Source organism: Gossypium hirsutum, chromosome A06 (genome assembly GCF_007990345.1).
Source record: "Gossypium hirsutum isolate 1008001.06 chromosome A06, Gossypium_hirsutum_v2.1, whole genome shotgun sequence".
NCBI classification, from domain to species: domain Eukaryota; kingdom Viridiplantae; phylum Streptophyta; class Magnoliopsida; order Malvales; family Malvaceae; genus Gossypium; species Gossypium hirsutum.
Window position 1 is genome coordinate 30,097,385 of NC_053429.1, and position 13,822 is coordinate 30,111,206.

Here is a 13,822-nt window from a genome sequence, read left to right on the forward strand (position 1 = left end):
CAAAAATCATCAAAAAATATAAAAATAAATTTTCTTTTCGGTTCAGATTTGTGGTCCCGAAACTACTATTCTGATTTCACTGAAAGGTTCGAATTTGTGGTCCCGAAACCACTATTCTGATTTCACTCAAAATGGGCTGTTACAAGATCCATCACCCAAGTGATATGAGGGGACATATCCTAGATGCTTTTGACTTGTATTAACCACAAGTTCTTAGCCAAGGCAATTAGTCAAAGTTAATACAAGGAGTTGCTTGACTAACATGGATAATGTAACGCCCCAAAAAATCTTATATATTTATTTTCATATGTTTGTGACACAATTGTATGTCTGCTTTAGTGGTTAAGCATTCTGGGAACTGGCTGAGAGGTCCCAAGTTCAAGCATTAGCTTGGGTAAATTTTGTTTTTAAATGAATAAACCCCTATCTCTAATCAATAGGCTTATAAATATATGTTGGTAAAATATGTTAGAATGGGCTGCTGGTCTGGTGGTTAAGTAGAGTGTCAGTGTGTTGGAGGTCTTGAGTTCAAACCCCTGTACGAGCAATGGGGATTTTTTTGGTACTTGTGCCGTGAAGGAGTTTGAAATGTGGTAAAATACTGAGTGTTTGAGATGTGTGGGAGGTTGTGGACGGTTTGGGGTGTTTGGATTGAGTGAGGAGTCTTGTGGAGAGATTTGAGGAGTAAAAATAGGAGGAATTAAGGGATTATAATAGGATTAGATTCTTTTTTTTTTCAAAATTCAGTTTTTCCTTTCCTAGTTTTGCTGAAGCCGAATTTCGTAGTTCTTTCTCTCCGGCCGAAAGTTTCCTTTAGTTTTTCCCTCTCCATCTTTCTCTTTTATTTTATTCTCTTAGTTCTGTTGATTCCCTCTTTTCTTGTTTGCTGCGGATTTCTTTCGTTTCATAACCCTCTTCTTGTGGTCGCAACTTGTTTCTTCAATATCTTGAGCAGTGATAGTAAGTTTTGCTATTATAGCTTCCATCCTATTGTTGTTCTTTGTCTAATGGAAGTTCTATTTCTAGTTAGGAGACCTTTAGGCGACTATAGAAATTCTGGACGGTGTTGTTTAATTGTAAATCCACTGTTGTTCATCGAAGGTAAGGTTGTCTATAGTTTCTGGAAATTTTTTGTTCATAATGCTTCGATTAAAAATGACTGATTGGAGGGGTACTTCTATTCTTACTTGGTTGCAGCCGAATTATTGCTCCTTTGGCCTTTGTCTTTGCCTCTTTCAATAGTCATTTTCCCATTCCACGTTTCTGCGCATTCGGTAAGTGAGGTGCGTCTGCTTTTTGGTTAGTCAATTAATGGCTACTAAAGGTTGTTTTATGGCTAGGACTCGATCAAAAGGCAGTGGGCTATTGATTGACACTTTGGCAGTAGGGAATCGCCATTTTGTTTTTCATCTGAGGTAAGTTGTAGTGATTGCAAAATGTTGGACTGATCATAGCTTCATTTAGTTTTGTTGATATCATTGATTTTTGAGCTTGGGGTTGTCGACTCTGGGTCTTGGAGTGCTCATGGTTGGGTTAGCAGCGGAAATAGACCAGGTGTGTAATCACATCACTGAAAACGTTAGTCGGCGAAAAGTCGAAAAGTGAGACTGTCGACCCCACACGGGCTTGTGACAGTTTGTGTGGTAGGCCGTGTAACCGAACATAGGTGTATGATCGACGAGGCTAGCCATGTGCGATTCATGGGTAAAGCCAAATTGGGCCATGTGGGCCACACGGGGGCGTGGGCACACACGGGCCGACAACATGGGCATGTGGGCACATTTTTCACTATTTGATGTTAAGGTTGCACAGGTCGCCCAAGACTGTTGTGAACTTACTGTAGGGTTGGTAAGCTTACCTAGACCCCTAATTGACTAAAAGACTGTTATATCCATGTACGATATATATATAATTATGACTGTATATTGGGCATGTTATTAAAAATGTACTGAATGCATTTATGATACCATGATTTGACCTGACATGATTGTATGATGCATTGCATGGGGATGGGTTTATATTGATCAGAGGAAGTGTGCTGAAAGGCTTTGAGCCTAACTTATTGGCAGCTTAGCTGCATATTACTGTATAGTGTCGCATTCAGTGCTACTTGGAGTGTAGGGATGGGTGGGTTGATTATATCCCCATATGGAGTGTAGGGTTGGATAGAAATAGAGTGTAGAGGCTGGCTGGGTAGGATTTTGTGATCGCATATCTGATATTGTAATGGGTCAAGGCCCTAATGCGTGACTGCACCTATTTTGAGATGGGCTAAGGCCCTAACTGAAACTGGATCTGATTCTGAAAAGGGCTTATGCCCAAATTGTGTTCACTTTCTGACTGCTTATATATATGGGACTACACACTGAGTTTTCATAAACTCACCCTTCTGATTTATCTGTACAGGTAATCCCCAGTCATAAGCGGATCAGTGTGGTGGAGGAATCAGCAGTAGCCACACAACCTACTTCATTCCATTTAAGTACTTAATTTTGATTTTGATTTTATGTTGGGGATTTTACTGTATCATGGCCTCTTTGGATTTAAATTTTTAATTTGAGATTTTTATTGTTTTAATTTATAACTACTAGTAGTATGGATAATCGAGTTTTTAAAAAGAATCAAACGTTTTTATAAAATTCACTCAAATACGCAACGGTTTTAAAAAGCTTCCGCAATAAGTGACCTTTTGAAAGTTAATAATGTTTTGAAAGAGAATAACTTTTTGATAATGAATTACGTTTTGAAAATGAACGACACATCCCAGAATTAACATAAAATAATATAAAGAGGTTTTTGGATGACAACTCGCTTTTTCGCATCGCCAGATTCGACCATAACGTCTAGGCCGGGTTTGGGGTGTTACAGATAAGTAAAGTTAGACACCATGCCATGACTTTTATCTTACCTAAGATATATGCTAAAATTATTGAATTACACATAAATACTAAACATTGAAAGGCTTTATCAAAAACATATTTTGACTATTTCAATAATTGGGGTCATAATAGGTTGTTAGATCTCACTCATGATCTACGAATATAGTTATTTATTAATTGAAAAATATATATTTTTTGCCAACATAATTGGAAGCCTAATGTGTCACACACAATAATAGAATTTAGAAATTAAAATGAGAAATGACTAAATTAAATAGTTCAATAAAGTGCAAGGTCTAAAGTGCAATTAATAAAAAGTTGATTATAAACCCCTAGCTTATATATTCTAACTTAACGACATATCTCATTGTTGTCCTCATTTTGGTCTCTCTTTTTCTCATGGAAAATAAAAATAATAATAATAAAACTATTTTTTGGAATTTTTGCTTCTAGTTTTCCTTTCAATATTGAGATTGAGACTGAAAAGGGTGTGGATCCGTGTGATCAGATAGCTAGCATTATCTTGGCAAAGTTGATCTCGACCTTACGAAGGTTTTCTAAATTCCTAGTGTGGACGACCGTTAGCGGTAGGATATTTGAATGGCTATAGGTTTTCAACAACCGAGCCCGGTGGTCGTATAAAAATGGAGAAAGAATTGAACAAGAATCACGACCACCCTTGTTAAAGGTATAAAAAAATTTTATTGTATTTCGTGTATGATGACATGATAAAATCATTCAAACTAATCTTTGGTGGAATTCCATTCGTTGTATGTTTTCATTTTTTGTTGCATTTATTTTTATGCTTGTTTTTATTTTATTTTTTAGACTATAATTAGATTCCAACAAATGGATCTCAAGATGTATTTTATTTCATCTCAAACCTTGTAGATCGAAACTGAAGGCTTATGGAGGAGCTGGTCGACTTGTCTTATTGGATTAGGCTTATCTTTATCCTTTAGCTTTGATTATTTGTGTTGATTTTACTTGATTTATCAAACTTTATCTTCGATAAGTTTTAGAGATTATTTGTCCAAGATTATTATGCTACTAAGGATGTATTTATCTCTACAAAATCTAATAGGGAACGCTGCCTCATTTGACCTATAAATAGGTTTTTTTTATTTGCCAAAATAAATAGGCAGCTTATTTGCATGAATTGATGTATCTTGTGGGAATGCTTGTGTTGCACTTTCCTTGTACGTTTGTTGTTGATTTTTACTTGTATTTTGCATTCTTTTTGTAGGCTTTATTGGAGAGTTTTTGTATTGTGAGGTTTTTGAAGTCAATGGTTTGTAACAAGTTTGGGTGATTTGGTGGGGCTATAATAACTTATTTGTGTAAGGTTGATTGTGCTTTAGACAATAGATTACTATATTATTGTTGAATAAAATTATTCACTGAGTGAAGATTGGTGAATCCAAATTACGTTAATGAATCTCGTGTTTATTTCTCTCATTTTCTTATTTGTTTGTTGCTTGTGTTCTGTTCGAACATGTGTTCAAACATCTGTTCAAACACTTGTCTAAACATCTATCTGAACATTAAATTGAACAGAAAGCAAGTGAAAGTTCTTACAAACACCTCTTAAGATTTTTTGTTGTGTTGAAACGAGTGTTTTAAAAATAATCAATATTACTTTTATATATGAATACTTAACGTTATTAACTATTTATATTAGCTAATAATATTATAAAAATAAAATAAAATTATATTAAATTAAAATACAATAATTAAATCCTAAATTTCAACACCAAAAGCGTTAAAATCATAATTGACCATCTATAAATCAATGGAAGAAAACAAACGAGGACAAAGCAAAAAAAGTTGAACTGCCAATTTGGCAAGTTCCATAACTTTACAGATACCCAGTTTTATTTATATAATGATTGATTGCTATAGCCAGTCATACCAGATCTGATTAATTACTCAAAAATAAGCCCCTTTTTTTGTCTGAATGGACAAGCAAAGCAAAGACATTAAACTTGTCATCAAACTGACATTGTTGTGACAAATTGGTGTCTTTTATTCATTTTTCTTTGGCTAACACAAACGAACAAGCAACCTTCTGTTTTATATATATATAATATTAAGGTATCTTTACGGTATGTTTTTTTTATTTATGAACATTTTATAATTATTTTTTAATAATATTAATTTTAAATTTTATAATTAATTTTATTTTATAAAAATCAAATTCTTTTTTAGAAAATGCATTGACTTTTTTTATAAAATAATATAAAAATTAATTAATTACAAAAATAAATTGGGGAGAAATTATTTACGAAAAGGACTGTTTGCTATAGTACCTGTCTGTGTCGTCTGACATACTGACAGCACCACTTTTCTTTTTTGGCCAATCATGACATAATCATCAGTTTAAAAAAAATTATTGGTGTCAAGCGACACCCATCTGTATTTAACAAAATACTCATAAAAATACGAATCACACAATGGGAAAACAAAAAAGAATAGTTTTTAATAGTGTCGCAAATTTGTGAGGAGGCATCGATGATTTTTGTATAAAAAAAACTTTTATCAAGAAAAATAAAAGCTCAAGACAAGATTTTTTTTAATTGGTGCTACCGGTGTGTCAGGCGACACTGGTAGTATTTAAAAAAAGTACTGTTAGGGAAAAAAAGGTTGAAAGGGAAAAAATTTTGATTTTGCCAGACATTAAGATACACTAGTTTAAAAATCTGATCGTGACATTGTCAAGTGACACTAAACCCCTTTATAAAACCCCCTCTCCTGGGCAAAAATTTGTTTCTATTAAAGAGAAGAAAAAACTTTTTTTCTGTTTAGTAGAAGGGTCAAAGCAGAAAAAAAAAGGAGTTTAAAAAAATTGTTTAGCAATACGTGAGAGAAAAAATGGTTTACGAAATTAGGAAAGAAAAAAAAAAGCTGTTAGAAATCAATATTCGAAAATCAACATATTTGATTTTCATTCTGAAATTTAAAAATTAAGTTTGAGTGGATAAAGTTTGTAATTATTTGTATGTAATTATATTATATTATATTATATTATAGTTTATATTGATAATTAGTAATATGATATGCAAGTAATATTTTTTATAAAAAGTATTTTGTTGATATATATTTTTTAATAGGAGTTAATATTGTTTTAATAGAAGCTAATATTTTTTATTTTTAATTTACTTTACAAATTTAATATCAAATATGAATAACCATTTCTTTGTATACGTTTATTTCGAGGGAATAAATTTATAAACAACTGTTGGTTGTATAATTGAATCTCACTAGTAAATAGGAATGAGGTTTAATAAGAATGTAAAAGTCGATGATATAAAAGAAAAGTTAGTGCGAAAATTGTTCGACTTTCGTCCGGCTAATAGCTCGGACCATGGACATGTGCCCTCAAGACGCGGTACTCACCCAGTTCATAATAAATTAACATATTAATTAAATATGTCAATTAAAAAAATAATGGGGTGCAACTTAAAGATATACATTCGTGAATAATAAGTAACATATTTTTTTTACCGACACATTAGTCATCATTATTGTGTGATCAGTTGCTTTAATTAAAGAATCCATTTTGATATCTACACAAATAAATTTTAATAAACATATATTTTAAATAATTGATCACCAACTAAACAAGAAAAAATTTAATAATTAAATGAAATATACACATAATAAAAATATTCTTCCAACTGAAATTTAACTATATTTATTAAAATGTATATAAATATAAACATACTAATCTAGTCTAACAGAACTTACAAACATAAAAAAAAAAGCAATATAATTATATAATATACAAACTATTATTAAAAAAATATACATTTTTTCTCCACAAAAAATCCAACACAAACAATTTTTTTACAAATAAAAATATAATATTTAAACATTACATCTTAAATATTAAATTTAAATATTAACAATAATTTAATAAATAAACATATAATATACAAACTATTGATAAAAAAATATACCTTAATTTTATCACACTTTCTCCCTACAACTTCCACACAAATAAATTTTCCCCTAAACACTAACGCAAACAATCTTAACCATTTTTTTTCGCTCAAGAGGAGAAAAATAGAGGAAGAAAGAGAGAACAAAAAAGAAAAGGTGCCTCGGTACAACCAAGGCGTGATTGAGTAGTCACTTTGTAGCGAAATATTCGAATGATGTGCAAGTGTGCACAATTGTCAACAAGTAATAAAATAGTAAGTAAAAAGTATCATCTCCACAGGATCTGTATAAACAATTATTGTGAAAAAAAATTAGTAAATTGGTGATGAAAATAATTGGGAGTAGATTGAATTAACTAATTACCTTAACTAAAAATTAACTAAGTATGCTAGAAATGTATGAAAAATGTAAAGACAAAGTGATAAGCAAGAATTCAGAAGTATTGTTTTCTTTAACTTAGAATTATTAAAGCAATATTAATGATGTTATGGAAGAAATTTATGGCAACTCGGCTATTTATTAACCCATGAAATCACACTTATTTAATTATTGAATTTTTTTCTAGCATATTTCTATGTTTAATCAACTTATTAATTGTCATAAGTAGACATCATATTATCTGAGGTAACATTGATATTTCTATATTGAAACAATCTAATCGCATTAATCATAGGTTCTGCAAGGTAATAAATTTCTTTCGATATTATTACTATTTTGACCTAATTTATCATGAAAAGATCAAATATGCACCATTCAGATATTATGTCCATTAATTATAATCTCGTTCTGGTTTAAATAATTCATTCGATTGCTTCCCTACATTTATAATACATGAATAGCATATTCATGATTTTATCTGAATGAATAAGCAATCAAGGCTCATAACACCATTAACAAAATTTTAACAATCTAAGCTAAAAGAGTGCAATCAATCTAACAACAATAGAATCAAGTCATTTTAATTAAATTAAAAGCAAAAAAATAATTTTAGCAATCATGTTCATCAATTCAAAACAAAATAAAAAGTTGAAAATGAAAGAAACTAGAAGAAAAAATAGGTGTTCTCCGTAGCTCAGCTTGTTTTCTTTTACCTCTTTCCTTCTGCTTTGCTCCTTCGCACAATTGCCTTCAAGAATGTTGAATTTTATTGCTTAAGGGAACTTCTGAATTGCTTTTCTCAAACTCTTGTGTTGCTCTCTCAAATGAGAAGTGAAAGAATGAAGAATGGGAGAAGAGATAATGAGTGAGGGATGAGTGAAAGGAGTGAATAACTAGGGGCTATTTATACTTGTAGAGGCTGATTATTTTTAGCAAATAAGAGCCTTGAAAATCTCTCTTCACATGATTGACCCTTTCTTTAAGGAAAGTGGGTGGATGACTTCGCTATTTTTGTTTGATTCATGGGAGAGAAACCTTGAAATGAGGAGGGGAGTTGGACGGTCACATGTGGAAAAATTGTGGCTGATTTTTCAATGTTTTACTGAGTCTTGGGTGGCTGATTTGGGCACCTCTATGGATGGTTGGGTCTTTTCCTCCTTAGTGGGCAGTTTGGGCTCCTATCTCCTTAACAGGTTATCCATTTTGTTGACCCAATTCTTGAGCTGGGTTAAGAGAATTTTCAAGGTTCAATATTCCTTTAATTTATCGTCCAGAGCTTATAATAAATCAACCATCTTCTACATAGATTATGTCGTACAAATGCTATAGTTTTGAGCATCAAAAGGTGAGCTTTAAGACTGCATTTTCCTCCAATGCATAAGCTGTTTCAAAAATTGCAAAAATCATGTGTTTTATTGTATAAAATTATCAAATTAGCAAATTCATCTTAGTATCACATAAAAAGGCAAAATTGCAACAAAAACTCCAAATTTTGCATGAATTACTAGTTTAAAAGTGCAGAAGATAACTCTATATTTTAGAGTTATCACACATCAGTAGCCGGCTCACGCCGCCTTTCCTATTTTTTTTACACATAAATTTATTTTTACTCACCAATTTTTTTAACTCATCAATTTTTTAAAAAAAATTAAATTAGTGCCGCTTAACAAATTGGCGGACCTTTTTTTTTGTTTTTTCCCATCATGTATACCCATATTTTCACAGGTATTTTACTAAATAATACAGGTGTCGCTTGACATAATGACAACACTAATAAAAAGTAATTGTGTCATGATTGGCTGAAAAGAGGGTGATACCGCCGATGTGTCAGGCGATACCATAAATACTGTAGCAAACAACTCATTCCTGTAAATAATATCTCCTCAACCGATTTCATAATTAATTAATTTTTAAAATTATTTTTATAAAAAAAAAGCCACAATTTAGTTTATTGTTATACCTAAAACTTGCAAATAAAATTCGGTCCATAAAGGATTTTCTAATATTTTCTTTATCATGTTTATTACATCACAATATGGGGTTGGGGTTAGAAAAGAATTTGAAAACAATCAAAACTATGTGAAATGACAATTGCGGGTGTAAATTACATAAAAATGTATGTTTGGGTAGATTTTATGTCATTTCGATGGCATTAATCAATAATGAAAGCTATTGGATTAGTGTGCAAATTATGGTCCCACTTTCGTTTTCAAAGTAAAACACATGATGATAGTGCTATGAAAAAAAGTGATCAATTTCACTTGTGTTTTTTAAATCAAACCCACCAACCTAAAAAGAATGATCAAAGAAAGGCTTCAAATTCAACTTGATTGGTAATGTAGGTATGCTTAACAATTCCTTTTAGTTGTCAATTTTTTGTTTTTTTGTTCTTTTTTTACTACAAATTCAATGTTAAATAAAGGGTTTTTATTATTCAAAACAATGCTATTTTTTTAAATGCTTTTTTGAATCAAAGTAAAAAACTTATCATGTGTTTTTAAAAATATTTTTAACAGTATTTTTTAAAGTCACTTCAATTGTAACAATAATGCTAGACTGGCCTCAGACTAAACAGAGCTTTTATTCAAGACGCATTTGGTGAAATTCTAATTTTAGTCCTTTTAATATGCTCAAATTTGAAATTCAAATTTTATTTATATATTTTTTCCCAAACACTTTTTTTAACTAACATGATGACGTGTTTTTTAAAATACTTTAAAAATAATTTTCAACCATTTAAAATAATTATTGATATTAAAAAAATACAAAATATCAAATTAAAATATAAAAATTAAATTGACATAAAAAAATATAAAAATTAAATAAACAAGGTATAATGACTTTGTTCTCCCTCCAACTTTATTTAAAAAAACAAAAATTCATTTTAGTTTTTCATTTAATCTTTTACCTATTTTAGCTCAAATCACCTTAACATGGATGAAAAATTAGTGTTATTAATTTTACTATTGTGACATATATGTGGGTTGCCACTTGAATGACACATTGGTATTTAATTAATTTTTAAAAATTTAAAAATTATATTTTTTATATATTGTTTATACTTTTCTAATAACTTTTAATTTTTTTAAAATATTCTTTTAAATTTTTAAAATTTTTAAAAATTAATTAAATGCTAATATATCATCTGTATGGCAATCCACGTATATGCCACATCAATAAAATTAAAAAATATTAACTTTTTTATCCATTTTAAGGTAATTTGATAAAAATATAAATTTAAAAAACGAAAAGTTAAATAGAGAGCTAATTAAATTATTATCCCAATAAACAAACATAAATTCAACTGAAGGTGAGCAAAACTTGATTCGATTCAAAAAAACCGAAAAAAAATTAAATTTTGAATTAATCGAATTGAGTTATTCAATTCAACTTGAATAAGTAGTTCGAGTTTCAAGTTAGAGTTGAATTAAATTTTACAAATTGAGCAACTCAAATATTTCGAATAATCGTTTAATATAAATACTCATTAAGTCCTTGTCAATTTTTAAAAATGAAAAAATTGCTCTCTCAACAAAAAAAAATACAAAAAAAAGAAACTTAAAATAATTTTGAAATTCAAATTATTTATAAAATTATAATTTTTTTTAAAAAATCTAACAAATATATAAAAAATAATAATTTTCTAAAATAATAATTTTTGGGACCTAAATAATTTAATTTATAAATTAAATTTATCATATTAAAGTATTTTATTTTATTTTTTATTTTACTTTGAAAATAATTTCAAATATATATAATTTTAAATTTATATTCTCCATAAAATTAATTATATTATAACAAAAAATTAATTCAAGATATTTTTTTAATTTACCTCAAATAATTTTATTTAAATTAATTCAAATTTTATTTCAATTCAATTACCTGTTAAATTTCACTCCATCAAACGTCAAATTGATAGGCGGGAATGGCAACTCCAAACTCTTACTATCCCCCATACATCATTTACATGCACATTAAATTTGGGTGTAAATGCATAGTAGCCAAACATAATCTCCCACGTGCATCACAGCCAAGCACCTGACAGTGCGACAGATGGAGATCGCCATTTTATGTGGACAAACAAATTTAAAAGGAAAATATTTGACAAATCTAATAAAAAATATTTCACACATTAAAATTTTTAAACTCCACAAATGATATTAAAAATAAACAAATATTATATAAAATATTTTATCCTAGCCAGGCGCGGGTATAGTCCCGGCCATCTCTAAAATTAAAATTTTTTTAACTCCCTTTAAAACTTATAAAAATTTAAATTAATAAAAATAAAATTATATTTTAATCTCTCTAAAAATAATAAAAATTTAATTTTATCTTTTAAAAATTATAAAAATATACAATTTAATTTAAACAATTACACTTAAATTCAGACTTCGCCACTACTTATAAAATAAAAATATAAGATTAATGTACCTAATACTCAGTAAATAAATTCATATATATTTGTACCAAATTACCCCATCTCTCCCTTCAATTTCAATCCCACCATCGTTCCTCTTCTGTTCTGTCCCTTTCAATCCAAAACAAAACGTGGGGTCTTTGTAAGCATGGCCTGCCCTCTCCTCCTGTAAAACAGGCCAATACCCTCTTTACACAGTTTTTCTCCACTTCCAGACTTGGAACCTACAGGTTTCCACAGTCTTGTCTGAAAAAACAACTAAGGGTCCATTGCATGGCATGCCCTTCTACAACATTTTTCTTGTACCCACTTTAACTCTTAGTAGATAACAGCTAAAAACTAATGCTAGTAATGGCAATGGTGACAATCATATGATTCATGAACCAGGAAACAGTACTAATTGGGACATTAATGGATATAAATGCCTAGAGAACAACCAAATAACACAACTGATAAACCCCATTCAAAGGAAACTTAAAATAAAAAATAAAAAAACCAGAAAATGAAATGAAAGTGCCATATTTTTTTTCCTGAACACAAAGTTCCAACAGATGTAAACAATACCAGTAGTAGATCTACACCAATAATTAAACCCTGAAATTAACCCCCCCCCAAAAAAAAAGATTGAAAATGTAAAGCTTTTCACCTACCACTCCCTCTATTGATCATCTCCTTGTACCTAATGATGGAATCAAGCTTTTGCAGTTTCAGCTGGTGCTTGAACTTGTTGATGAAATCATCAGCTTTGGCATCCACCTCATCGTCTTCTTCCTCCGTAGCTTTCTCTTTCCCTTCTCTCACGGTGGCCGGCCGTCGATTTTCCACGATATCTCCTTCCTCGAAATGTTGAAAAGCAGACTTTACACTTGCAGATTTCTTCATCTTCCTCGGAAGCTTAGTTGGTACCTCACCAGATGCTGGTTTAGTATCAGATTTGGTCCTCGCAACATGATTTCCCTCCTTCAGTTGACTGTATACTTCATCAAGCGTTTTTCCTTCACCTTGGGTTCCCTCCCTTTCATCTTGTTTTTCAGGCTCTTGCACCTTTTCATCATGTCCCTCACCCTGAGCTACCTCTGGAGGATAATGGGGGTAACTCTCATGGCTTTTGGTCTGCTCTGGGGAGAAGTAACCGTAGAGGTTAATGGACTTTAGCCTTTGCAAAACAGAAGGGGATCTCTCAAAGGAAGGCTGGCGCTGTTGTTGAGGGGTTTGTTGTTGAAAAGAGAAATGGAAATCACCCACATCAGAGACACTTTCATAGGCAGTGGTAGCACTAGCAACAACAGGTTCTTGAGATCTGTAAGCAGACAAGTTGATAGATTTCAGCCTCTGCAACATAGATGGAGATCTAACAAACTTTGGGTTTGTTTCATCATCTGGGTGGTACTGCCTTTGTGCGTCACTACTAGGCTTGCTGGAACTCAAAGTGGAAGTGAAATAGATGGTACCTATTGTAAGGTTAAGGAAGACAAAGAACACAGTTGGGGTAAACCAGCTTAAAATGGAAGACCATAGGGAATATGGTACTGTTGACATTGGTTCTTCCAACGTGGCTTTGGATGTGTCTGGTTAGGGACTAAAATGAGAAGAGAAAGACAAGGGGTAATGGGAAAAGAAATGGTGGAAGGTAAAGTGGTGGAGGGTTGTGTTTAAGGGCGGGCCAACTGTTTATGAAATTTTTATGGGGGATTTTCTCTAGGATATTTGAGTTTGGATACTTGTCAAGATCTCCATTTTTTGTGTTGATGTATAATAAAGAAAGGGTTATATATATATATATAATTTTTTAAAGTTTTTAGTGTGAAGATTTTGAAAAGGCATGTGCTGGGGAGAGTGAATAGATTTTGTGAGAAACAGACAAAAGAGAAGGGAGAGATTGGCTTGGCTTTTATGGAAGCCAGAGCAAATATGAGGGTGTAGGGCTATCTTTCATTAAAGGAGGGCTGAGTGGCTGACAGTGTATCGCATTTAGGGTTTTGATATAATGGTATTTGATGTTAAGTGTTATGTTTTACTTTCATAAACTTTTTTAAGGATTAATTGTACTATACATTTTTAATGTATAGCTCAAAATTTTTAATAATTACTATCAATCAAGAATTTTTGTCAATCTAGCTATTATTTTATGTATCAAATTCTATTTTCGTAATATTTTTCGCTCGTTTTCACCATCAATACAATGATAGATGTTATTATAATA

General features: G+C 30.8%; 1 protein-coding gene across 1 annotated transcript; it reads right to left on the bottom strand.

Moving 5' to 3' along the window:
- Nucleotides 1–12,122: 12,122 nt before the first annotated feature.
- On the bottom strand, nt 12,123–13,521 carry LOC107962851 (pathogen-associated molecular patterns-induced protein A70). Its single transcript, XM_016899394.2, has one exon. The coding sequence runs from the start codon at nt 13,156–13,158 to the stop codon at nt 12,262–12,264; it is 897 nt and encodes a 298-aa protein (XP_016754883.2). The 5' UTR covers nt 13,159–13,521; the 3' UTR covers nt 12,123–12,261.
- Nucleotides 13,522–13,822: the final 301 nt, after the last annotated feature.

What these genes read in the sequence shown, in the direction of transcription:
- LOC107962851 (XM_016899394.2), bottom strand. Translation starts at nt 13,158, where the DNA reads ATGTCAACAGTACCATATTCCCTATGGTCTTCCATTTTAAGCTGGTTT.